This window comes from Bubalus bubalis, chromosome X (assembly GCF_019923935.1).
Source record: "Bubalus bubalis isolate 160015118507 breed Murrah chromosome X, NDDB_SH_1, whole genome shotgun sequence".
NCBI lineage: Eukaryota > Metazoa > Chordata > Mammalia > Artiodactyla > Bovidae > Bubalus > Bubalus bubalis.
Window position 1 is genome coordinate 4465790 of NC_059181.1, and position 27401 is coordinate 4493190.

At 46.0% G+C, this 27401-nt stretch overlaps 1 protein-coding gene across 3 annotated transcripts in view; it reads left to right on the forward strand.

The window, feature by feature from the left end:
- STS (steroid sulfatase) overlaps nucleotides 1-27401 on the forward strand; it is a 160473-nt gene that overhangs the window by 63614 nt on the left and 69458 nt on the right. For all 3 annotated transcript variants that reach the window (XM_025277035.3, XM_025277038.3, XM_044937368.2), the window contains 4 exons: nucleotides 10539-10679; nucleotides 13700-13821; nucleotides 13926-14048; nucleotides 20309-20732. In XM_025277035.3, coding sequence (XP_025132820.3) covers nucleotides 10539-10679; nucleotides 13700-13821; nucleotides 13926-14048; nucleotides 20309-20732 — 810 coding nt within the window. The remainder of the gene's footprint in view (nucleotides 1-10538; nucleotides 10680-13699; nucleotides 13822-13925; nucleotides 14049-20308; nucleotides 20733-27401) is intronic.

Consider the following 27401-nt stretch of genomic DNA (forward strand, 5'->3'; position numbering starts at 1 on the left):
GAAAATAATGTATACAACAGCCTGTATTTCTTTCCTTTTCTCTATAAAAGATTGGAAGGCCTTGATAGCAATAAAATGTCTGTAGTTAGAGTTTTATAATTTCAGGAGTGCAGTGTTCAGGTTTTCGAATTATGTAATCTGTTGCCTATGAGCAGTTGGTATAATACTATTTTAACCTATACCATTGTATTACTATGTATCAACTTTAACAGCATCTCTATATTGCTTTTCCCTACAGTGCTTTGTTTCTCTATTTTTATTAAAATCCCCTCTGGATTTGAAAGCATAATGGAAATTTACCAATTCATTTTATGTTTTCCTAATCCCCCGCTTTCATAACTTAAAACATGTGTTGTTTCTTAGAATTTGAAATTTTTATTAACTATACATTAGTCTCTAGTTCTTTGATTTTTATTTATTTATTTTTTTTGCTAGTTTGTTTCCAGAGCCTGACGGGTTTTGCTGAGTGCAATTTAATTGTGTAATATTTCATATCATATGAATGGGGAGCCCATTGCTTCTAGTCATCTTTCAAGTTTATTTATCGCTAAAGTCTGATATTCAGGGTGGGGGGTTGATCAAATGCATAAGCTAACGTACATTTATAATCACGAGTAGATGCCATTTTACTTGTGGGTTTTGCTTCATGTCAATGTATGGCAAAACCCACTACAATATTGTAAAGTAATTAGCCTCCAATTAAACTAAATAAATTTTTAAAAAATAGCATAGACCTCAGAACTAAGAAAGAGAAAAGCAAACATTTTTATATTAACACACACGTGTAGAGTTTAAAACAGTGCTACAGCTGAACCTATTTGCAGGGCAAGAATAGAGATGCAGATGTCGAATGGACTCGTGGACACAGGGGGAGGAGAGGGTGGGATGAATTGAAAGAGCAGCATTGACATATATATATACACGACCGTGTGTGAAATAGACAGCTAGTGGAAAGCCTCTGTATAGCACCGGGCTGTTCTGTGATGACCTCGAGGGCTGGATGGGAGGATGGGAGGGGGGCAAGAGGGAAGGGACATATGTATACATGTGGCTGCTTCACTTCATTGTAGAGAGAAACTAACATAGCACTGTAAATAAAATAAAATGTGGAGAGGCTGGACTTTCTTTTGTCTTTCAAATTTGCGCCCCAGTTTACCATTTATGGACTAGCTTCTTTTTAAAGATCCCTCTTTGGGTTTAATACCTCTGACTTCACATTGGTCTAGAATAGCAGGTACTTATCTATCACGAGGATGAGATGGTTGGATGGCATCGCTGATTCGATGGACGTGAGTTTGGGTAGACTCCGGGAGTTGGTGACGGACAGGGAGGCCTGGCGTGCTGCAGTCCACGGGGTCGCAAAGAGTCGATCACGACTGAGCGACTGAACTAAGTGAACTGATTTATCCTTTTGGCTTCCAAGAATCAGCCTGCAACATAGGGGACGCAGGGGATGTGGACTCAATCTCTGGGAGGGGAAGGTCCCCTGGAGAAGGAAATGGCAACCCACACGAGTATTCTTGCCTGGAGAATCCCATGGACGGAGGAGCCAGGCGAGCTACAGTCCACGAGGTCTGTGAGTTGGACACGACTGAGTATACATGTGTTTACCATTCTCCCCACCACTCACCATGCGCTTGGGATGTACAGTTGACACTCAGGATCCAAAGATTCCGTGAAAGGTCTGTTCTCATTTACCATTTTGGACCTGCAGTAGTCTGTTCCATATGGAGATACATGCCCTTGACTTCTGAACCTATGTCGTGTTTCCTGCTGCTGTTTAGTCTCTCAGTCGTGTCCGACTCTCTGCGACCCCAGGGACTGTAGCCCACCATGCTCCTCTGTCCGTGGGATTCTCCAGGCAAGAACACTGGGGAAAGTGAAAGTCGCTAAGTCGTGTCAGACTCTTTGCGACCCCATGGACTATACAGTCTATGAAATTCTCCAGGCCAGAATACTGGAGTGGGTGGTCATGCCCTTCTCCAGGGGATCTTCCCAATCCAGGGATCGAACCCAGGTCTCCCGAGTTGCAGTCAGATTCTTTGCCATCTGAGCCGCCAGGGCGCTCACCAAGAATGCTGTAGTGGGTTGCCATATCCTTCTCCAGGGGATCTTCCTGAATCAGGGATCAAGCTTGTGACTCCTGCATGGGCAGGTAGAGTCTTTACCACTGAGCCACCAGGAAGCCACCTTGGTAATTTTCCTCCCCCCTTCCCAACATGCTTTTTCTGTGTCTCTTCCTCTGAACTATCTACAAGCTGAATATTATACTCCTGCTTGTTGATATGCCCGTTTCCCTATCTTTTCTCGCCTGTTATCTATACAGTCAGCAAAAACAAGACCAGGAGCTGGCTGTGGCTCAGACCATGAACTCCTTATTGCCAAATTCAGGCTTAAATTGAAGAAAGGAGGTAAAACCACTAGACCATTCAGGTATGACCTAAATCAAATCCCTTATGATTATACAGTGGAAGTGAGAAATAGATTTAAGGGCCTATATCTGATAGATAGAGTGCCTGATGAACTATGGAATGAGGTTCGTGACATTGTACAGGAGACAGGGATCAAGACCCTCCCCATGGAAAAGAAATGCAAAAAAGCAAAATGGCTGTCTGAGGAGGCCTTACAAATAGCTGTGAAAAGAAGAGAAGCGAAAAGCAAAGGAGAAAAGGAAAGATATAAACATCTGAATGCAGAGTTCCAAAGAATAGCAAGAAGAGATAAGAAAGCCTTCCTTGGTATTCAATGCAAAGAAATAGAGGAAAACAACAGAATGGGAAAGACTAGAGATCTCTTCAAGAAAATCAGAGATACCAAAGGAACATTTCATGCAAAGATGGGCTCGATAAAGGACATAAATGGTATGGACCTAACAGAAGCAGAAGATATTAAGAAGTGGCAAGAATACACAGAAGAACTGTACAAAAAAGATTTTCACAACCCAGATAATCACAATGGTGTGATCACTGACCTAGAGCCAGACATCCTGGAATGTGAAGTCAAGTGGGCCTTAGAAAGCATCACTACGAACAAAGCTAGTGGAGGTGATAGAATTCCAGTTGAGCTATTCCAAATCCTGAAAGATGATGCTGTGAAAGTGCTGCACTCAATATGCCAGCAAATTTGGAAAACTCAGCAGTGGCCACAGGACTGGAAAAGGTCAGTTTTCATTCCAATTCCAAAGAAAGGCAATGCCAAAGAATGCTCAAACTACCACACAATTGCACTCATCTCACACGCTAGTAAAGTAATGCTCAAAATTCTCCAAGCCATGCTTCAGCAATATGTGAACCGTGAACTTCCTGATGTTCAAGCTGGTTTTAGAAAAGGCAGAGGAACCAGAGATCAAATTGCCAACATCCACTGGATCATGGAAAAAGCAAGAGAGTTCTAGAAAAACACCTATTTCTGCTTTATTGACTATGCCAAATCCTTTGACTGTGTGGATCACAATCACTGTGGAAAATTCTGAAAGAGATGGGAATACCAGACCACCTGATCTGCCTCTTGAGAAATCTGTATGCAGGTCAGGAAGCAACAGTTAGAACTGGACATGGAACAACAGACTGGTTCCAAATAGGAAAAGGAGTACGTCAAGGCTGTATATTGCCACCCTGTTTATTTAACTTATATGCAGAGTACATCATGAGAAACGCTGGACTGGAAGAAACACAAGCTGGAATCAAGATTGCTGGGGAAAATATCAATAACCTCAGATATGCAGATGACACCACCCTTATGGCAGAAAGTGAAGAGGAACTGAAGAGACTCTTGATGAAAGTGAAAGTGGAGAGTGAAAAAGTTGGCTTAAAGCTCAACATTCAGAAAACGAAGATCATGGCATCTGGTCCCATCACTTCATGGGAAATAGATGGGGAAACAGTGGAAACAGTGTCAGACTTTATTTTTCTGGGCTCCAAAACCACTGCAGATGGTGACTGCAGCCATGAAATTAAAAGATGCTTACTCCTTGGAAGGAAAGTTGTGACCAACCTAGATAGCATATTCAAAAGCAGAGACACTACTTTGCCAACAAAGGTTCGTCTAGTCAAGGCTATGGTTTTTCCTGTGGTCATGTATGGATGTGAGAGTTGGACTGTGAAGAAGGCTGAGTGCTGAAGAATTGAGGCTTTTGAACTGTGGTGTTGGAGAAGGCTTGAGAGTCCCTTGGACTGCAAGGAGATCCAACCAGTCAGTCCTAAAGGAAATCAGTCCTGGATGTTCACTGGAAAGACTAATGCTGAAGCTGAAACTCCAATACTTTGGCCACCTGATGCGAAGAGCTGACTCATTGGAAAAGACCCTGGTGCTGGGAAAGATTGAAGGTGGGAGGAGAAGGGGACGACGGAGGATGAGATGGTTGGATGCCATCACCGACTCAATGGACATGAGTTTGAGCAAGCTCTGGGAGCTGGTGATGGACAGGGAAGCCTGGTGTGCTGCAGTCCACGAGGTTGCAAAGAGTCAGACACGACTGAGCGGCTGAACTGGACTGATTTTGGCTTTGGCTGCACCGAGTGGTCACTGCTGTGTGTGGGCTTTCTCTAGCTCTGGTGAGCAGGGTCTACTCTTCCTTGTGTTGTGCGGGCTTCTCGTTGTTGTAGCGTCTCTTGGGGCCGAGCATCGGCTCTAGGGCGTGTTGGCGACAGTAGCTGGGACACATGGGCTTAGTTGCTCTGAGTCCAGTGGGATCCTCCCAGACCAAGGGTTGAGCCCATGTCACCTGCCTGGGCAGTCAGATTCCTTACCACCGAGCCACCCAGGAAGCCCCTGGAAGGCAGCTTCTTAACTGCTGGAGCACCAAGGAAGTCCTGGTCCATCATTTTAATAAAAAATGGCTATTGCAAATGTTTCACCCTAATACGGTGATTAAAGCATCTTGTCCCATTTATCAGTCATTCAAGCTTTTCTTTTCCACTGCAAGTAAAGACGGGTAGAATCCAGGAGCACTAAAGAAAAGGCAAGGGTGTCCCCCTGATGAGTAGAATATAAATTCTGAGTTGAAGAACTAACCAGAGTTAGGCTGAAAAATGTCGTGAATGTACTTACTATCTGATCTACGACGCAGACGTATTGAGTTATCAGAGAGGATAATTCATCGGCATGGCTTTGGCAAGCGAATTCATTTTCTTTTCCTGTAATCCATTTTCATAGCTTAACATTTTTATTAAAAATGACACCTGTTCCCTCACGAAAAGGAAGCACATTTTTAAGAGTTGCTGATTGATTTTTCTGCATTATTCAGGAGTTGTGTTTTTATTCCGAAAAATAACAGCTACCACCCTGCTCTCAAATCACCTCTGCAGACATGTGTGGTTTCTCTTGGTGGGGTCCTCAAACATTTCCGTGACATGAGCAAACTCAGGCAGCAGCGGCAAGTGGAGGGCTGGAGGAGACTATCTGAGTGCCTTCTAGGTCACTGTAGTCGTGTCTGACCCTTTGCAACCCCTTGGACTGTAGCCCACCAGGCTGCTCTGTCCATGGGATTCTTTAGGCAAGAATACTGGAGTGGGTTGCCATTTCCTCTTCCAGGGGATCTTCCCGAGCTAGGGAGTGAACCCAGATCTCCCACATTGCAGGCAGATTCTTTACCTTCTGAGCCAGGGAAGGCTGTACAGACATCCGAACACACGGGATTGTTTGCTGGAGGATCCAGGTGTCTAGTTGTGGATGTCAGGCCAGCTCACAGTTCCCACACGCCTCAAGGAGGATTCTGTTCAGACTTACAATCAAGGATGTGGTTGTTCCATCACTTTGGACAGGTTTAACTTGGTTAAGTTTGGCTGGGCTTTCCCGAGGCCTCAGTGGTAAAGAACCTGCCTGCAGTAGACGAAATGTGGGTTCGATCCCTGGGTCAGGAAGATCCCATGGAGGAGGAAATGGCAACCCACTCCAGGATTCTTGCCTGGAGAATCTGCTGGACAGAAGAGCCTGGCGGGCTACAGTCCATGGGGTCCCAAAGAGCTGCACACGACTGAGCGAGTAAATGACAACAACTTTCTCTGGCTGGATTTTATACCTGGGAGAATATCCTGACTGTGGTTAGGCCGTGCCTCTCAGCTGTACCACTATCTTAACTACCAAAGCATTTTTTTTTTTAAAGGCCTTTGCCTTCTGCTTATAGTAAGTGTTCTCTGCACTTGCTTATAATCTCAAAAAGAACATCAGTGATTGTGTGAGGGCTGGGGAGGGGGACACCCCAATCCTGCCTGGACGGATGGCTGGGCTCAGGATCATTTGTTTGAAATGGCTCCAGTTTGCTGGAGTGTGGGGTTGGGAGTGGCAGCTGGCCCTGCACTTACACACATGCTACTTGTTTGGAGCTGTCTTTGGCTCGTGACCTACTCTGGTTGTTACAGCCATTAAGCTTGGCCCCGATCCTGGGCGTGCTCAGTCATGTCCGACTCTTTGCAGCCCCATGGACTGTAGCCCGCCAGGGCTTCTCCATCCGTGGGATTTTCCAGGCAAGAATCCTGGAGTGGCTTGCCATGCCCTCTCCAGGGGATCTTCCAGACCCAGGGATCAAACCCAGGTCTCCCATGTCTGCTGCATTGGCAGGTGGGTTCTTTACCAATGAGCCACCTGAGAAGCCCTGATGCTAATAGGTCAAATGATGTTCCTCTTTCTCTTCTGAAAACGTGGCCTGCGCTGCACGGCTCTCACCCTCGTTGTGAAGCCTTTAGGTTGTTCCCAGAGGCCTTCTGGTGTTTAGAACACAGATGACAATATCAGGATGGAAAGAAGAATGTCACCGGCCTTCTCCTGGTGATCCAGTGGTTAAGATTTCACCTTCCACTGCCAGGGCTGCAGATTCGATTCCTGGTCAGGGAGCATTTATCCCACATGACTTTAAAAGTGGTCCAAATTTTTAAAAAAAAATCTTAAAAAAGAAAAAAAAAAAAGAATGTCAAGGCCTTTCCAAATCCCTCCCTTTCTCTTCTGCTACAAAGCTTATGTTTCATATTCTGTTGTTTTCTCCTCATGCATTTTCATTCTCTCCAACTAGCCTATGAATGTTGGCCCATTCCTTCATACTGTATGTTAGAAATCTAAGCGAATAAGCCCATTTTTATCTTTTTTTTTTTAATTAAGATTCCACCTATTTGTTGTTGTTCGGTTGCTCAGTCATGTCTGACTCTTTGCGACCCCATGGACCGCAGCACACCAGGCTTCCCTGTCCGTCACCAACTCCCGGAGCTTGCTCAAACTCAGGTCCATTGAGTCGGTGATGCCATCCAACCATCTCATCCTCTGTCGTCCCCTTCTCCTCCTGCCCTCAATCTTTCCCAGCATCAGGGTCTTCTCCAATGAGTCAGGTCTTCACATCGGGTGGCCAAAGTATTGGAACTTCAGTCTCAACATCAGTCCTTCCAGTGAATATTCAGGACCGATTTCCCTTAGGATGGACTGGTTTGATCTCCTTGCAGTCCAAGGGAATCTCAAGAGTCTTCTCCAACACCACAGCTCAAAAGCATCAATTCTTTGGTGCTCAACCTCCTTTATGGTCCAACTCTCACATCCACGCATGACTACTGGAAAAACCACAGCTTTTAAGAAGACCACATATTCAGATGGGATTTTTCCTGCTCTAATGTTAGACAGTATTTCTTATTGACTTTAAAAGAGGTCATCTATGTAGATGACACTTGATGAAATATTATTGATGATACATGGTTCAAACTGAACAAAACGGCATCGCTTCTAAACAAAATGCAGTTTGCGATGTAGGTTTTTCTTTGTTTCCAGGAAACCTTTTCTGCACCTGGCAAATAGATCTGAAACTTGTTGGTTGCCGTGGTAAAGTTTTCCATTAAGTCAGAGCAGTGTTAATTTTCTTATAATGAACAGATTCCATGTAATTATATCACTAGTTATGAAAATGTTCTTTTGTCTCTCTGCTGCAGGATAATTCTGTTTTAGAAATAGCTACATTCTCAAAAAAATTTTTGTTTTTCTTCTTTGCCAAATGAAGGTTGTTCAGAAAAATAATTTTTTCAGGGAGGAGCGTTTGCTGTTTTTTCAGAAATGAATGTGCTATATACGCTTAATTTTTAGAGCCCTTTTATTTCATTTTAAGTACTTTTATCAACTAAGTCCTTTAAGAGTTTGAAACATCTTTAGGAACACCTGTTCTACTCCATGTTTGTGGGTGAAAAGTAAGTTCTGGTTATTATAATAGTTTTCGTGCAGTGGGATTGTAAGTGACTACTAAGATAAAATTTCAGACATTCTTTTTTTTTAATTAATTTAGTTTTAATTGGAGGATAATTGCTTTATAATATTGTGTTGGTTTCTACAGTACATCCACATGAATCAGCCATAGGGATGCACACGTGCCCTCCCTTTTGAACCTCCCAGCCCATGCCGCCCCTCTAGGTTGTCAGAGAGCTCCCTGCATCACAAGGCAAATCCCCACTGGCTGTCTGTTTTACGTGTGATAATGTCTCTCTGTCAGCGCTATTCTCTCTGTTCCTCCCACCCTCTGCTTGCTCTTCAGTGTGTCTACAAGTCTGTTCTCCATGTCCGCCTGTCCACTGCTGTCCTTCAAATAGGTTCATCAGCACCATCTTCTACGTTCCGTACATATGCCTTAATATATGGTGTTTGTCTTTCTCTTTCTGACTCACTTCACTCTGTCTAACCGGCTCTAGGTTCATCCACCTCATGAGAACTGACTCCAACGCGTCCCTTTTTCATGGCTGAGTAGTATTCCACCGCATATATGTACCGCAACTTCTTTATCCATTCATCTCTATGGGCATCTAGGTAGAACCTTCGTCATTTTTAAGGTGACCGAGTCATAAAGATAGAGTGAGAGACACTCAAAGTGAGGCGGGCAGGCTTACAGAATTGCTTCCGAGCTCTCATTTGTATATTTTATGCAATATGTATACAGAATTTAGAGACACAGTCCCTTTAAAGCCATGTTTTTATATTTATGTATTTATTTTACAGTGCCAGGGTCTTAGCTGTGGCATGTGGGGTCTTTTGCTGTGGGGTGTGATTAACTCGCTCCTTCTGCTGTGCTTGCTGCTACCTCTTGGTACCCTTAGTTCGGAATGTTAAAGCTCAACATTCGGAAAACTAAGATCATGGCATCCAGTCCCATCACTTCCTGGAAAATAGATGGGGAAACTGTGGAAACAGTGTCAGACTTTATTTTTCTGGGCTCCATAATCACTGCAGATGGTGATTGCAGCCATAAAATTAAAAGATGCTTACTCCTTGGAAGGAAAGTTAGGACCAACCTAGATAGCATATTCGAAAGCAGAGACATTACTCTGCCAACAATGGTCCGTCTTGTTAAGGCTATGGTTTTTCCAGTGGTCATGTATGGATGTGAGAGTTGGACTATGAAGAAAGCTGAGTGCCGAAGAATGGATGCTTTTGAATTGTGGTGTTGGAGAAGACTCTTGAGAGTCCCTTGGACTGCAAGGAGATCCAACCAGTCCATTCTAAAGGAGATCAGTCCTGGGTGTTCTTTGGAAGGAATGATGCTAAAGCTGAAACTCCAATCCTTTGGCCACCTGATGCAAAGAACGGACTGATTGGAAAAGACCCTGATGCTGGGAAAGATTGAAGGCAGGAGGAGAAGGGGACGACAGAGGATGAGATGGTTGGATAGCATCACCAACGTGATGGACATGGGTTTGGGTGGACTCCAGGAGTTGGTGATGGACAGAGAGGCCTGGCATGCTGCAGTTCATAGGGTCGGAAAGACGCAGACATGACTGAGCGACTGGAATGAACTGAACTGAACTTAGCACCCAGTGCTGGAGCAATGAACCTTGCCTTCCTTGAGCTTGGAAAGGTTTGCCACACTCCCATGTCTACAGGTTTCCCTTTTAAAAGCTGCTGCACCCACAGGTGCCAGTCACGGCTAATTTTAGAAAGGGGTTGACGTTGACAACTGGATTATCCTGAAATGCCTGTTTTTCTGTTGTTTTTCCAGTGCAGAGTAGAGAACGTTTAGCTGATGACAGAGCCCGCCTTAAAGAGATGATTGTTTTCATTTTTGAAGAAGAGATGACTGTGTTTTCATTTTTCCAGACAGAGCCTGTGTTTTGGTTTGAGGTAGAAAGGAGAGGTCAGCGCTCTGCAGGGAGAAAAAAATGTTTGTTTGTTGTAGAAACAAACACAGAGTGCAGAGAGGATGCGATTCGTTCTACGTGATGTCTCAGGCTTCCCAGGTGGCTCCAAAGCAAGAGACGTAAGAAACTGGGGTTCAGCCCGTGTGTCGGAGAAAATCCCCTGGAGGAGGGCACGGCAACCCTCTCCAGTATTCTTCCCTTGGGGAATCCCACGGACAGAGGAGCCTGGTGGGCTGCAGTCCATGGGGTCGCAGAGAGTCGGATACGACTGAGGCGACTTAGCACGCATGTGTCCTCTGAGTTGATTTGGATCCCGTCCCATCCGGGGCGGGTGGGTGGACAGTACCCTTTCTTCTAGTGGGAGGGGGAGAAGGGAGAATCCCAGACAAGGAGAACGGTCCCTCCCACCAGCATCCTTCACGACTCTCTTGCCCTCGCCCTTTGCAGGGACATGATGACCCTTCTGCTTCTGTTGCTGTTCTTCTGTGAGGCCCAGAGCCGGGCGGCATCAAAGCCCAACTTCGTCCTGCTGATGGCTGACGACCTTGGCATCGGGGACCCCGGTTGCTATGGCAACAAGACGCTCAGGTGCGGTGATGGGTCAGTCAACACAGGGACCCCTCCATGGGCTGGCCGCCCCGTGACAGGCGGCAGGTGTTCGTGGAACACAGGCCACGGGGAGACGTGCAAAGCCCACGCTCCCCTCCAGCTGCACGCCATGCGTGGCTCTGTGTAGACAGTGAAAACCAAGACTGCCCTCGAGCCACGTAAACCACGGTGTTCTGAGGTCACGAAAAGCAGGAGCTTCATCTTCTTCACCCTTGTAGGGAATTCCCTTACCATCCGGACGATTCGGGCACAACTTAACGACTGAACAACAACAGTTCATATTAGATATGCTACCAGATGTGATATTCCTAAAATTTATTAATGTAATAGGCAACTGATCCCACTAAGGAGTCTTAATTTAAAAAAATTGCAATCAAGTCTTTAAAGTTCACTGTCTGCTAATTATCAAAAGGAAGAAAAGGGCTATACAGTAAGAATTTATAATAATAAATTCATAGTAATACCCTAAATCTATCTTGCTCCCCATATTAGCATCCAATTCTTTTTCTTTTCATTGAAAGTACAGTTATCTACAATATTGTTTTAGCATATATATACACATATGCGTGTGCTGTGTGCTAACTGGCTTCAACCACGTCAGAGTCTTTACGACCCCATGGACTGTAACCCGCCAGGCTCCTTTGTCCATGGGATTTTCCAGGCAAGAATACTGGAGTGGGTTGCCATTTCCTCCTCCAGGGGATCTTCTCGACCCAGGGACTGAACCCTTATCTCTTACGTGTCCTGTATTGCAGGCAGGTTCTTTACCACTAGCGCCACCTGAGAAGCCCATATAGACACACACATACATATCTTCTTTATATATGTGTATATTCTGTTTTCTAATTCTTTTCCATTATTGTTTGTTACAAGGTATTGAATATAGTTCCCGATACTATACAGGACCTCCTTGTTATGTATCTCTTTTACAGTGTATGTCTGCTAATCCCAAATTCCTAATTTATCCCTCTCCCCCACCCAGCTCTTTCTGAACGACATGCTTCATTTTATAATATCACACCCCCAGATAGATTTCTCAGTAGCCAATCTAGGCACTAGTCACACATAAGATTTCAGTATTCTCAGCATCTTGTAACATAAGGCCAAAGCCAAGTGGAAATGTTGACAATTAAATGGATAAAGTCAGGTAATAAATGGGAGAGGAGTTGGAGACCACAGGGCAGTAGAACGATCTTGCCCACTGAGGTATGCGCTGTTCCACAGGCTGCCCTGATAACTCAGCTGGGAAAGAATCCGCCTGCAATGCAGGAGACCCCAGTTCAACTCCTGGGTCGGGAAGATCCACTGGAGAAGGGATAGGCTATCCACTCCAGTATTGCTGTATTTCCCTGGGGGCTCAGCTGGTAAAGAACCCGCCTGCAATGCGGGAGACCTGGGTTCCATCCCTGGGTTGGGAAGATCCCCCGGAGAAGGGAATGGCTGCCCACTCCAGGATTCTGGCCTGGACAATCGCATGGACTGTACAGTCTATGGAGGTCACAGAGTTGGACACAAATGAGCGACTTTCACTTTCACTGTTACCTGATTGGCTTCTGGGCACTGAACCACTGAGGGTGGGGCCTATGTGAACGAGATAAGATGTCCCATCCCACAGGCCAGGAAGGGAGTGCAGTTAATCACATCGTGCTTTTATGCTGTGATGGAAGCTGCTGAGATGGGGGTAGAAAGACATCCAGAGGTGGAGCAGGCTCCTCCCACAGGACGGGAAGGCCATAGGGGGTCCCATGTATGATCAGGACCGAAGTCTAAAAGATGGGCAGAGTGGCAGGGACCAGGGCTTCTTTAAAAGGATATGAGATAACCACTCAGAGTGGCCCCAGACCTGTGAGAACTCCCCCTCCCCATGCCGGGGAAGTCTGGCGTGATTTTCCGAGGTGACGGGGCCACGACCTTCCTGGAGAAAAGGCCACAGAATGGCCCGTCCTGCACAGTGCACCATCCTTAAAGTGAACCCCTCCATGAGCATGGCTTCGGCATGAAAACCATGGAGTCCACAGAGGGTGTGAGTGACTCATGGCCTGACCTGTTTCCAGCTTGGCCCTGGACGCTGTGAACCCCGGGTAGTTCCCTGGTAGATGCACCTGGAGCCCTTGCTTCCTTGCTCCTGGGGGCCCATCACCCCCTTGTCCCTGGAAAAGTAAAAGTGTGAGTCGCTCAGTCGTGTCCAGCTGTTTGCGACCCCCTGGACTGTAGCCTGCCAGGATCCTCTGTCCATGGGATTCTCCAGCCAAGATGACTGGAGTGGGTTGCCATGTCCTTTTTCTCCAGGGGATCTTCCCGACCCAGGGATCGAACCCAGGTCTCCCGCCTTGCAGGCAGATTCTTTCCCGTCTGAGCCACCAGGCAGAGCCTGAGGACAGCTCCTTCAGAGCCTCTCTTTGGCCGTGGTTGGGAAGAGGAGAGTCAGGCTGCCCCCAGAGCTTTCCTGTTTGGGGGCACAGAGGTGACTGGGGGGGATACGGAGGTGACTGGGGGGGACAGGTGAGAAGGAGAGAGACCTTGAAACATCTCCATCCTCCTGGTCCCAGCAGCCCATTGTCAGGACTCGTCTCCTCCCTCCTAAACCAGAAGCTCAGAGCCCTGGGTGAGTGAGGTCCCCCAGAGAGGGCTGACCTCGATCGTGGAGCCCTCAGTTCGGTTTTGTCCTTACTCAGAGCCATGGTGCTGTGTCCGCTCCCTCTCCTTCCTTCCTTCCCACCACATCTTGTAGTTTAGTCACTCAGTCGTGTCCAACTCTCTGTGACCCCACGGACAGCAGCATGCCAGGCTTCCCTGTCCATCACCATATCCCAGAATTGGCTCAAACTGGTGCCCATCGAGTCGGTGATGCCATCCAACCATCTCATCCTCTGTCATCCCCTTCCCACCAAGACACATGGCTCTATTTCCCTGGGTTACTGAGAAGCGACTCACTGTGCAAAGCCCCCAAAGAAGCTTTCTTAAGATCATGATGAATGACCCACGAGTCTCTGTTCCAGGACTCCCAATATCGACCGCCTGGCCAGAGGGGGTGTGAAGCTCACGCAGCACCTAGCAGCATCACCCCTCTGCACGCCCAGCAGGGCGGCCTTCATGACCGGCCGGTACCCTGTCCGCTCAGGTAACGCCCTCCCCCCTCACCGCTGGCTCCAGCACCGCGGTCCTCGTCCTTCTCCCAGCCCTAATGGTCCTCCCCGTCTTCATGGTGGATTTCTCATTGCTCAGGAATGGCATCTCAGTCCCAAGTGGGAGTTTTCCTCTTCTCGGCCTCTTCTGGAGGACTGCCCCCCAGTGAGATTACGTTCGCCAAGCTTCTGAAGGATCAAGGCTATTCCACAGCTCTGATAGGTATGGGACTGAGGATCTGGGCGGGGTGGTTGGAGAGTGAGGAGGGCGTGACCGCAGCCATCTTTAGGGTGACACGGCTGATAGAACTTGCACAGCTGTAGAAAGGGAAGAAACAATTTCAACTCTAAATCAAAACAGCAGGCATCTGTATGCAGTGTTTGAATGTGTGGATGTGTCTCTTTATTTATGTATCTATGTGTATGTGTGTCGACGGATGGATGGATGGGTGATAGGTAGATAATGATAGACACACAGATGGACTGACAGATGGACAAATGGATAGATGGAAAGATAGTTGAGTCAGGTGATAGAGACAGGGAGAGGTAGCTCAGTAGATGAGAAGGATGATGGGTGAATGGCTGATGGATGAACTGTGGATGCTGGATGGATGGACGGATGCTGGGTGGATGGTAGATGGATGGTGGATAGATGGATGGCAGGTGGATGGTGGATACTGGATGGATGGAGAGGTGGATGGATGATGGATGGATGGGAGGTGACTGGCGAATACTGGATGGGTAGTACTGGATGGGTGGATGGTGGGTGGATGGTGGCTACTGGATGGATGGGTGAATGGTGGATGGATGGTATGTAGATGGTGGATACTGGAGAGATGGATGGATGCTGGGTGGATGGTGGATGGATACATAATGGATGGATTCTAGATGGATGATGGATACTAGATAAATGGATGAATGGTGGATGCTGATGGATGGATAGTGGATGGATGGATGATGGATGGTGGATGGATGTTGGATGGTAGATGGTAGATGGATGGTGGATACTGGATGGATAGATGGATGGTGGATGGATGGATAGGATAATGGATGGTGGGTGGATGGTAGATGGATGGTGGATACTGGATGGATGGATGGTAGGTGGATGGATGATAGATGATGGATGGATGATGGGTGGATGGTAGATGGATGGTGGATACTGGATGGATGGATGGTGGGTGGGTGGATGGTGGATGGATGGTACATTGATGATGGCTATTGGATGAATGGATGAATGGTAGTTGCTGATGGATGGATGGTGGATGAATGGATGCTGGATGGGAGAAGGTAGATGGATGATGGATGGATGATGGATGGATGGTAGACAGATGGTGGATACTGGATAGATTGATGGACGGATGGATGGATGGTAGATGGTAGATGGATTACGGATGGATGGTGGATATTGGATAGATGGATGGATGGATGGTGGGTGGATGGATGATGGATGGTAGAAGGTAGATGGATAATGGATGGATGATGGATGGATGGTAGATGGATAGTGGATACTGGATGGATGGATGGATGGTGGATGGATGGATGGATAATGGATGGTGGGTGGATGGTAGATGGATGGTGGATGGTAGATGGATGGTGGATGCTGGATGGATGGATGGTAGGTGGATGTATGATGGATGGATGGTAGGTGGATGATGGATATCGGATGGATGGATGAACAATGAATCCATAGATGGGTGGGTGAATGAATAGTGGATACTGACTGGCTGGATGAAGGGGTGAGTGGGTCAGTGGGTGAGTGATTGGATACATGAATGAATGGTGGATACTGAATGAGTGGATGTTGGATGGATGAGACACAGAGGCAGAAAGTTGAAATATATGGTAGATAACAGAAAAATGCATAGTTGTGCACACACACAGCAAACACCACCACACACACACACACGCACACACACACACACACCATACTATTGATAAAGATTTTCATCTTACATGGCAGTAATAAAATTGCATCTGAATGTTTCTCATTTGGCATGCCCATTGATTTTATTCCCTTGATAGGAAATGAATCCTTCTCCCCTTTCCCTTGATGAGCTTGGGTCTACGTAGGTCATCAGAAGAGTCATGGAAAATCGCATGGGAGCAGAGCGAGCCTTCTCTTCCTTCCCACATCTGGTCATAAGGCCACCATTGCTTTTTCTCTTGTGTGAGGCGCTCACTAATTCACTGATGCACTTCACATTTTATAAGAAATGTTTCAGTTCAGTTCAGTTCAATCACTCAGTCATGTCCAACTCTTTGCAACCCCATGAATCACAGCATGCCAGGCCTCCCTGTCCATCACCAACTCCCGGAGTTCACTCAAACTCATGTCCATCGAGTCGGTGATGCCATCCAACCATCTCATCCTCTGTCATCCCCTTCTTCTCCTGCCCCCAATCCCTCCCAGCATCAGGGTCTTTTCCAATGAGTCCGCTCTTCGCATCCGGAGGCCAAAGTACTAGAGTTTCAGCTTCAGCATCAGTCCTTCCAATGAATACCTGGGACTGATCTCCTCCTGCAGTTCAAGGGACTCTCAAGAGTCTCCTCCAACACCACAGTTCAAAAGCATCAATTCTTCGGCGCTCAGCTTTCTTCATAGTCCAACTCTCACATCCATACATGACCACTGGAAAAACCATAGCCTTGACTAGACAGACCTTTGTTGGCAAAGTAATTAACATCTTTGCTTTTCAATATGCTATCTAGGCTGGTCATAACTTTCCTTCCAAGGAGTAAGCGTCTTTTAATTTCATGGCTGCAGTCACCATCTGCAGTGATTTTGGAGCCCCCAAAAATAAAGTCTGACACTGTTTCCACTGTTTCCCCATCTATTTCCCATGAAGTGATGGGACCAGATGCCATGATCTTCGTTTTCTGAATGTTGAGCTTTAAGCCAACTTTTTCATTCTCTTCTTTCATTTTCATCAAGAGACTTTTTAGTTCCTCTTGACTTTCTGCCATAAGGGTGGTGTCATCTGCATATCTGAGGTTATTGATATTTCTCCCAGCAATCTTGATTCCAGCTTGTGCTGCTTCCAGCCCAGCATTTCTCATGATGTACTCTGCATATAAGTTAAATAAGCAGGGTGAGAATATACAGCCTTGACGGACTTCTTTTCCTATTTGGAACCAGTCTGTTGTTCCATGTCCAGTTCTAACTGTTGCTCCCTGACCTGCATATAGGTTTCTCAAGAGGCAGGTCAGGTGGTCTAGTATTCCTATCTCTCAGAATTTTCCACAGTTTATTGTGATCCACACAGTCAAAGGCTTTGGCATCGTCAATAAAGCAGAAATAGATGTTTTTCTGGAACTCTCTTCCCTTTTCCATGATCCAGCGGATGTTGGCAGTTTGATCTCTGGTTCTTCTGCCTTTTCTAAAACCAGCTTGAACATCTGGAAGTTCACGGGTCACGTACTGCTGAAGCCTGGCTTGGAGAATTTTGACCATTACTTTACTAGTGTGTGAGATGAGTGCAATTGTGTGGTAGTTTGAGCATTCTTTGGCATTGCCTTTCATTGGGATTGGAATGAAAACTGACCTTTTCCAGTCCTGTGGCCACTGCTGAGTTTTCCAAATTTGCTGGCATATTGAGTGCAGCACTTTCACAGCATCATCTTTCAGGATTTGAAATAGCTCAACTGGAATTCCATCACCTCCACTAGCTTTGTTTGTAGTGATGCTTCCTAAGGCCCACTTGACTTCACATTCCAGGATGTCTGGCTCTAGGTGAGTGATCACACCATCATGATTATCTTGGTCGTGAAGATCTTTTTTGTACAGTTCTTCCGTGTATTCTTGCCACCTCTTCTTAATATCTTCTGCTTCTGTTAGGTCCATACCATTTCTGTCCTTTATTGAGCCCATCTTTGCATGAAATATTCCCTTGGTATCTCTGATTTTCTTGAAGAGATCTCTAGTCTTTCCCATTCTGTTGTTTTCCTCTTATTTCTTTGCATTGATCACTGAGGAAGGCTTTCTTATCTCTCCTTGCTATTCTTTGGAACTCTTCATTCAGATGATTATATCTTTCCTTTTCTCCTTTGCTTTTCATTTCTCTTCTTTTCACAGCTATTTGTAAGGCCTCCCCAGACAGCCATTTTGCTTTTTTGCATTTCTTTTCCATGGGGATGGTCTTGATCCCTGTTCTCCTGTACAATGTCACGAACCTCCATCCATGGTTCATCAGGCACTCTGTCTATCAGATCTAGGCCCTTAAATCTATTTCTCACTTCCACTGTATAATCATAAGGGATTTGATTTAGGTCATACCTGAATGGTCTAGTGGTTTTCCCTACTTTCTTCAATTTAAGTCTGAATTTGGCAATAAGGAGTTCATGATCTGAACCATGGTCAGCTCCTGGTCTTGTTTTTGCTGACTATATAGGGCTTCTCATCTTTGGCTGCAAAGAATATAATCAATGTGATTTCGGTGTTGACCATCTGGTGATGTCCATGTATAGAGTCTTCTCTTGTGTTGTTGGAAGGGAGTGTTTGCTATGACCAGTGTGTTCTCTTGGCAAAACTCTATTAGCCTTTATGCTGCTTCATTCCATATTCCAAGGCCAAATTTGCCTTTTACTCCAGGTGTTTCTTGACTTCCTACTTTTGCATTCCAGTCCCCTATAATGAAAAGGACATCTGTTTTGGGTGTTAGTTCTAAAAGGTCTTGTAGGTCTTCATAGAACCGTTCAACTTCAGCTTCTTCAGCATTACTGGTTGGGGCATAGGCTTGGATTACCGTGATATTGAATGGTTTGCCTTGGAAACGAACAGAGATCATTCTGTCATTTTTGAGATTGCATACAAGTACTGCATTTCAGACTCTTTTGTTGACCATGATGGCTACTCCATTTCTTCTAAGGGATTCCTGCCCACAGTAGTAGATATAATGGTCATCTGAGTTAAATTCACCCATTCCAGTCCATTTTAGTTCGCTGATTCCTAGAATGTCGATGATCACTCTTGCCATCTCTTGTTTGACCACTTCCAATTTGCCTTGATTCATGGACCTGACATTCCAGGTTCCTATGCAATATTGCTCTTTACAGCATCGGACCTTGCTTCTATCACCAGTCACATCCACAGCTGGGTATTGTTTTTGCTTTGGCTCCATCCCTTCATTCTTTCTGGAGTTTTTTCTCCACTGATCTCCAGTAGCATATTGGGCACCTACCGACCCGGGGAGTTCCCCTTTCAGTATCCTATCATTTTGCCTTTTCATACTGTTCATGGGGTTCTCAAGGCAAGAATACTGAAGTGGTTTGCCATTCCCTTCTCCAGTGGACCACATTCTGTCAAACCTCTCCAACATGACCCTCCCATCTTAGAGGTGTTTAAAATAATTATTGACTTATGAGTAGGATTTCCTCATGCCTCGGCAGTCATTTTTATGTAAGGATTCATTTCCACTTTTAACTTTCAAGGGAGAAAATCAAGTTGGTTCTAAGACTTTCCTTTTAAGGAAATGTCTTTAAAAAAAGCACCTGTGGGATGTCCCTGGTGGTCCCGTGGTTAAAATTTCTCCTTCCAATGCAGAGGGTGTGGCTTCAACTCCTGGTTGGGGAGCTAAGATCCTATATACCTCATGGCCAAAATACTAAAACTGAAGCAGTATTGTAATCAATAAAGACTTTGAAAGTGGTCCATGTCCAAAACAGGCTTCTCACTGAGAAGAACCCACCTGCCAGAGCAGGAGACATAAGAGATGTGGGTTTGATCCCTGGGTCAGGAAGATCCCCTGGAAGAGGGCACGGCAACCCACTCTGGTATTCTTGCCTGGAGAATCCCATGGATAGAGGAGCCTGGTGGGCTACAGTCCCTGGGGTTGCAAAGAGCTGGACGTGACTTAGGGAGTAAACAACATGTCAAAAAAAAAAAGAAAAGAGAAATATTAAAAAAAAAAATAAAAAACACCTGTCCCAGAAAAACATTGGTGTTTTCTTCTGTAGTTTTCTCCTGCCTATGAAGTGTAATACTGGAGCTTCCTTAGTGGCTCAGTGGTAAAATAATCCGCCTGCCAGTGCAGGAGATTTAAGACACGCAGGTTCCATCCCTGGATTGGGAAGATCCCCTGGAGAAGGAAATGATATCCCGCTCCAGTATCTTTGCCTGGAGAATCCCATGGACAGAGGAGCCTGGTGGGCTACGGTCCACGGGGTCGCAAAGAGTCGGACACAACTTAACAACTCAGCAATGTGAAGGATGCAAGGTGTTGATCTTGGGGTTTTTTTTTTTTTTCCCAGTCCTCAAATCACCTATTGTTTTCTGGTGGCATGAGTAGTTCCTACCCTAGATCGTTTAGGGAAAAGGAGGAGAACGGGATCGAATAGATGTATCTTGATGATCGAGCAGAGAGGCCCTACAGGGTGTCAGCTCACAGGCGTCCAAAGCTGAGATGGACACCAGGGCCGGGGTGGGGTGGGGTGGGGGGCGGTTTCCACTGGTTCTAAGCTCGCTGCCCCTGTGGTCTGCCCCCTTAGGCAAGTGGCACCTGGGCATCAGCTGCCACGACCCGGGCGACTTCTGTCACCACCCGACCAGCCACGGCTTCGACTACTTCCACGGGCTGCCCCTGACCAACCTGCGGGACTGCAAGCTGGGCGAGGGCAGTGTGTTCACCCCGGCCTTCCAGCTGTTGGTGTTGCTGCCCATGCAGCTCATCACCGTGGCCCTGCTGACCCTGATCGTGCTCAAGTGGCTGGGGCTCTTCCGGGCACCCCGCTGTGTCTTGCTTTTCCTCTTCCTTCTGGCCGCCCTATTCCTCGGCCTCCTGCTCGGCTTTCTGCACTACTTTCGGCCGCTCAACTGCTTCCTGATGCGGAACCGTGACATCACGCAGCAGCCCATGTCCTACGACAACCTCACGCAGAGGCTGACGGCAGACGCCGCCCACTTCTTACGTCGGTGGGTTACCTCTCCCGGCCGGACGGTGCCTGGGATGCGCGGACGGTGCCATCTCGGGGATCTGGGCGAAGGTGGGGGGAGTGGGGACCGGGGTGCTAGGCAAGCCACGTTTCCAAACTCCTGTGCTTGGGGGGACATCTCCAAAGGATGCACATGGAAATGAGATGGCATGCTTTGCAGAGGTGTGTGTTGGGAGCAAGAGGAAGAGACCCTGATGCTGCGCAAGATAGAAGGCAGGAGGAGAAGGGGATGACAGAGGATGAGATGCTTGGATGGCATCACCGACTCCATGGACATGAGTTGGAGTAAATTCCCGGGAGTTGGTGATGGAGGGAGGCCTGGCATGCTGCAGTCCATGGGGTCGCAAAGAGTCGGACGCAACTGAATTGAACTGACCTAAGTGGGGCTTGGGAATTGCAATGCTGTGGGCTCCCTCCTCCCAGAGTGACTTTGCCAGGTGCCCCCCATCCTGTGCAAATGAGTGTGTGTGTGTGCTCAGTCGTGTTCGACTCTTTGCAACACCGAAGACTATAGCCCACCAGGCTCCTCTCTCCATGGGATTCTCCAGACAAGAATACTGGAGTGGGTTGCCATTCCCGTCTCCAGGGGATGTTCCCGACCCAGGGGTCTAACCTGGGTCTCCTGCATTGGTGGGTGGATTCTTTACCATTGAGCCACCTGGGATGTGTTCACAGTGCTCCGGTGTGTGTGTGCTAAGTAACTTCAGGCTAGTTATTATCCACTGGACCTCCAGGGAAGGCCCTCTGCGGGTTTCTCCTCTTGTTAAGCTGCTTGAAAAAGAAAGTGGAAATGTTAGTTGCTCAGTGGTGTCCAACTCTTTGGGGGAAGATTCCCCTGGAGGAGGGCATGGCCACCCACTCCAGTATTCCTGCCTGGAGAATCCCATGGACAGAGGATCCTGGCGGGCTACAGTCCACAGAGTCTCAAAGAGTTGGACACGACTGAGTAACTAACACACACGTCGGACTCTTTGCGACCCTCTTGCTACGTTTTTCTAGAAGGCAGCAAAAGCTTTTGAACTTCGGAAGATGTGCGCTTTACACCATCATACAGTAAGAGGTCACACGCAGATGTTTAGCTGAAACAAACCTTTCCCGAAAGGCGTTACTTCTTCTCAGAGGGATTGCTTCTGATGCTTTCTACCTGATTCCGTTTTCATTTTCTCAAAAAATGATCTGGTCGTGACACTAACTTGACATCGTGACTCAGCAAAGAGTGCCAGTCTGCATGGCGGACGAAGCTCTTATTACCTCCTAGGAAGGACTGAACCTCACACTATTAAGTTACACTTAATAAGTGTAACGTTACACTAAGTATAACCTTATAGTTTTAAGTAAGTAGTAGTAGTCTAAGTATAACCTTACACTATTGAGGTTAACCTCCTGGGTTAACCTTACACTGTTTTATAAATAAGAGAAAGGCCATTCTGAAGTAGAGTGGTATTCCGTGGATGTCAGACCTACACATTTCAGCCAAAATACAGCAGACTTGTGCTTGAAAACCTTGCTGAAACAGCGAAACCTTCTTATGTCCGTCTCCACTCCCCAGAATCTCTCAGAAACCTGCCGGGAGGAGATGAATGATACCCTGCTCCTTATAAAATGACAGGGTTCAGGAATGCCGCTCAACTTCCAGGGCAAGTCAGTCTGTTGCAGCAGGTGGTATTTTGACCCAGATGATTGAAACTCTATGATATGTGAATATTCATCCGATTAGAAGGAATTCTAATGGATTCCTCAGGGTATGATCTTGAGAGGGGAATCAAAAAACATTTGATTAGCCTGAGGGTATTCAACCTCAGACAGTTTATCTTTTTAAACTTTTAAATTTTTATTTATTTTTAAATTGAAGTAGCGTTGATTCACAATGTTGTGTTACTTTCAGGGATACGGCAAAGTGATTCAGTTTTGTCTGTAACATATAGATAGATAATACTTTCCAGATTCTTTTCCCTTATCAACCAGTCAGTCAGTTCAGTCGCTCAGTCATGTCGGACTCTTTGCGACCCCATGAATCGCAGCACGCCAGGCCTCCCTGTCCATCACCAACTCCCGGAGTTCACTCAGACTCATGTCTATCGAGTCAGTGATGCCATCCAGCCATCTCATCCTCTGTCTAGGTTTATTCTAATTGGATATAATTACCTGTGCTGTGGGCAGTGGGTCCTTGTTGATTATCTATTTCATATATAGTAGTGTGTGTATCTGTTAATCCCAAACTCCTAATTTTTTCCCCCTCCACTTTCCCCTTTGGTAACCAACCACACATTTGTTTTCTATGTCCGTCAGGCTATTTCTGTTCTGCAAATAAGTTTGCTTGCACTGTTTTTTTTTAGATTTCACAAGTGATATCATATGGTATTTGTCTTTCTCTGTCTGACTGAACTTCACTAAGTATGATCATCTCTAGCTCCATCCATGTTGCTACCAATGGCATTATTTCAGTCTTTTGTATGGCTGAGTAATAATCCATATTCTTTACCAATTCCTCTGTTGGTGGACTTTTACCTCATTTCCATATCTTTGCTTTTCTAGATAGCACTGCTATAAATATTAAGGTGTATATATCTTTTCTAATGATGGGTTTGTCCAGAAAACCATGCCCAGGAGTGGGATTTCTGGATCATGTGATAGTTTTATTTTTAATTTTTTTTAAGGCATTTCCATATTGTTCTCCATAGTGGCTGCACAAATTCACATTCCCACCAACAGTGTAGGAGGGTTGCCTTTCTCCACACCCTCTCCTGCATTTATTATTTGTAGACTTTTTGTTTGTCTAATTTTTTTGCCATGCTGCATGGCATGTGGGATGTAACTTTCCCGACCGGGGATTCAACCCACACCTCCTGCATTGGAATCACGGAGTCTTAACCACTAGACCACCAGGGAAGTCCCTATTTGTAGACTTTCTGATGCTGGCTGTTCTGACTGGCGTCAGCTAGTACCTCATTGCAGATTGAATTTGCATTTCTCTAATACTTAGCTGTCCAACCAGTTTATCTTGATTTTACTGAGGTTTCTGCAATTTTCTTTCAGAACTAGATGTTTAGGATATTCTTGCCTGGAGAATCCCAGGGACGGGGGAGCCTGGTGGGCTGCCGTCTATGGGGTCGCACAGAGTCGGACACGACTGAAGCGACTTAGCAGCAGCAGCAGCAGCAATACTAGAGTTGATGGTTGTGGTTACTGAGTTATTTTTAAAGGGTTTTGTCTTCAAAGGGGTGATTCCAATGCATCAGGTTGGCCAAAAAGTTCATTTGGAGTTTTCTGTGACATCTTAGGCTTCCCTGATAGCTCAGTTGGTAAAGAATCCACCTGCAATGCAGGAGACCCCCGTTCGATTCCTGGGTCAGGAAGATCCCCTGGAGAAGGGATAGGCTACCCACTCCAGTATTCTTGGGCTTCCTTCATGGCTCAGCTGGTAAAGAATCTGCCTGCAACGTGGGAGACCTGGGTTCAATCCCTGGGTTGGGAAGATCCCCTGGAGGGATGGAAAGGCTACCCACTCCAGTATTCTGGCTGGGAGAATCCCATGGACTGTAAAGTGATGTCTTAAGGAAAAAACCCAAATGAACCTTTTGGGCAGCCCAGTAAATACCTATTGCCCATGTTGGAGTAATACATAAGTGGTCAATATTAGTGAAAATACTACCACGTGTGTACCACAGTGCCCTTCATAAGGAGCTTCCCATGTGTGTTATCTGAAGACTGGAAGATTTAAAAAGCATCTAGATTAGCTGCTTTCTCATGTGTTTTTTTAATTTATTTTTTCTCTCTGAGCTGTACTCATTAAAAACTTTTAAAGTTAATTTTGAAATATAGCTGATGTACAATATTACACTAAATTTCAGGTATACAACATGGTGATTTGCCATTTAAATACATTACGAAATGATGACCATAAGTCTAGTAAAGATATATCCCAATAAAAGTTATTATTGCATTAAAAAAGAACCATCTAGGTAAAACCATTTTTTGAGTAACATAGTTCTCTCTATTAGAGAAGATATCTGAGTTGCTGAATTGCTGTACTTAAGGATCTTGACAGAATTGCCTTAATATGGCACCAGAGAACCATAATGAGTATGGACACTGCCACATTTATAAAAAGTTTTTTCAAGGGTCTGAAGGCACATAAATGTGTTATCTCTTTGACCAGAATATCCTGACAAATGTAGGCATCTCTTAACACCGTTATGGGGCTTCTTTGTTGGCTCAGTGGTAAAGAATCTGCCTGCCTATGTAGGAGACATGGGTTCAATCCCTGGGTGGGGAAGATCCCCTGGAGAAGGAAATGGGAACCCACTCCAGTATTCTTGCCTGGAGAATCCTATGGGCAGAGGAGTGTGGTGGGCTGCAGTCCCTGGGGTTGCAAAGGATAGGATATGACTTTGCAACTGAACAACACCACCTTCATGGGACGTAGATTCAGGCCTAGTCAGTAGCAGAAGTACGGAGGAGTACTGAAGTGGGTTAGCCGTTTCCTTCTCCAGGGGCTCTTCCTGACCCAGGGATCAAACTCAGTCAAACCTCCTAACTCTTATGTCTCCTGCATCAGCAAGTGGATTCTCTACCACTGAGCCACCAGGGAAGCCCAAAACACACTATAATTAACAAGCAATCCTCGCTGCTCTGATAGGCAGGAATGACTTATAGATTTTCTTAGAGATCCTTAACTCTCCTTTTGTGCCCTGAAGAAGGGTCCTTCGGTCCTCTCCCTGGTCATGACTCTGTCCTGTGCTTTATCAAATAGATCCAGGTTGGGTGCGCACCTAGGGGCATGTTGAGGTTTTAACAGATACTGGTTAGTTATACATCACTTACTGTGCATATAGACATATTCTTGGGCACATTTTGTACCCATTACCTCTTTTTTTCTTTTGGCTGAACCAGGTCTTAGTTGAGGCATGTAGCATCTTCGATCTTTAGTTGGGGCATTTGGATCTTTAGTTGAGTCATGCAAACTCTTAGTTGCAGCGTGTAGGATATAGTTCTCTGCCAGGGATCAAACCCAGGCCCGCTGCATTGGGAATGCAGAGTGTTAGTCACTGGACCACCAGGGGAGTTCCCCCACCCTCACCTCTTACATGATACAAAAGGACCCTGGGAGATGAGGGTTGAGGTGTAGTCTTGTGGAGGAATCTGGGGCTCAGAAGCTGAGAGCGATCTCCAAAGCCCGACAGGCACACGGTACATAGTGGATGAAAGCCCACCTCTAACTCTCTGAGGGCTCTCCCAAGTAGACTGTAACAAGCTTGATGCCTTCTCTGCTTCTGCACAGACTGCAGACTTTCCAACCAGGTCTGAGTGTGGATTATTTGGAAGAAGGTTAGGGCGCTCAACACCCCTGCTCCAAATGTATGAGGGCAGGTTCCAGTCCTCCAAAGGGGAACACACCTGGGAATTCTTAGATAAGCTCACGTCTACAGTACAGTCCTTAGGGCTTCCCAGGGGGCTCTAGTGGGAAAGAACCTGCCTGCCAGTGCAGAAGACATGAGTTTGCAGGTTCAATCCCTGGGTTGGGAAGATCCCCTGGAGGAGGGCATGGCAACCCACTCCAGTATTCTTGCCTGGAGAATCCCATGGACAGAGGAGCCTGGTGGGCTACAGTTCATGGGGTTGCAAAGAGTCGGACAGAACTGAAGCAACTTAGCACAGCACAGGTATCTATATATGGAGAGACATAAATCATCTGTCAGAGACAGAAATCTCAGACATATAAATATCTCAGATCTATCTATATATATATATAGAAATATCTATATATCTGTCTCTTTGTATATATGTTTTATGAAACACAAGACATATCCAAAAATGAGCTTCAGTGAAAACGGTTAGTATATATTTTACTTCTTGCTGTATACTTTAAAGATGTATATATATATATAATCAGAAGTAAAATACATACTAACCATTTTCATTGATTATATATATATCTTTAAAGTGTATAACTAGAAGTAAAATGTTTACTAAGAATTTTCACTGAAGCTCATTTCTAGATATGTCTTGTGTTTCATAAAAGTGTCCTTTTAGGGTCTCCCAGAAAGCTCAGTTGTGTCTGACTCTGTGACCCCCTGGACTGCAGCCCACCATGCTCCTCTGTCCGTGGGATTCTCCAGGAAAGAACACTGGAGTGGGTTGCCATGCCCTCCTCCAGGGCATCTTCCTGACCCAGGGATCAAACCCAGGTCTCCAGCATTGCAGGCGGATTCTTTACCGCTGTGCCACTGGGAAGCCCCAGTAGTGATATCTTTCAGTCAGTGTAAAAATCTATATAATTTTTTGGTTTTAAAAACTCAACTTTTCCAGTGGTCCAGTGTTAAGACTTTGCCTTCCAAGCCAAGGGGTGTGGGGTGTGATCCCTGGTCAGGGAGGTCAGATCCCACATGCCTCGTGACCAAAAAAAAAAGAAACACAACATAAAACAAAAGCAATTTTGTAGCAAAGTCAATAAAGACTTTAAAAGTTATCCACATCAAAAAAATCTGTTACAAAATTAAAAGTGTATTCTGAAGTGTGTTCAGAATGAAGAGCCTGGGGCAATGTGCCATAGAAGTCATGCTTTTAAGAGCTCGGGTTATGTCTCTACCGTCGTCCACTTCGGTGTCTGAATAGTGTGGCTGGAGGGATAGTGGCTTAGACTCTGACA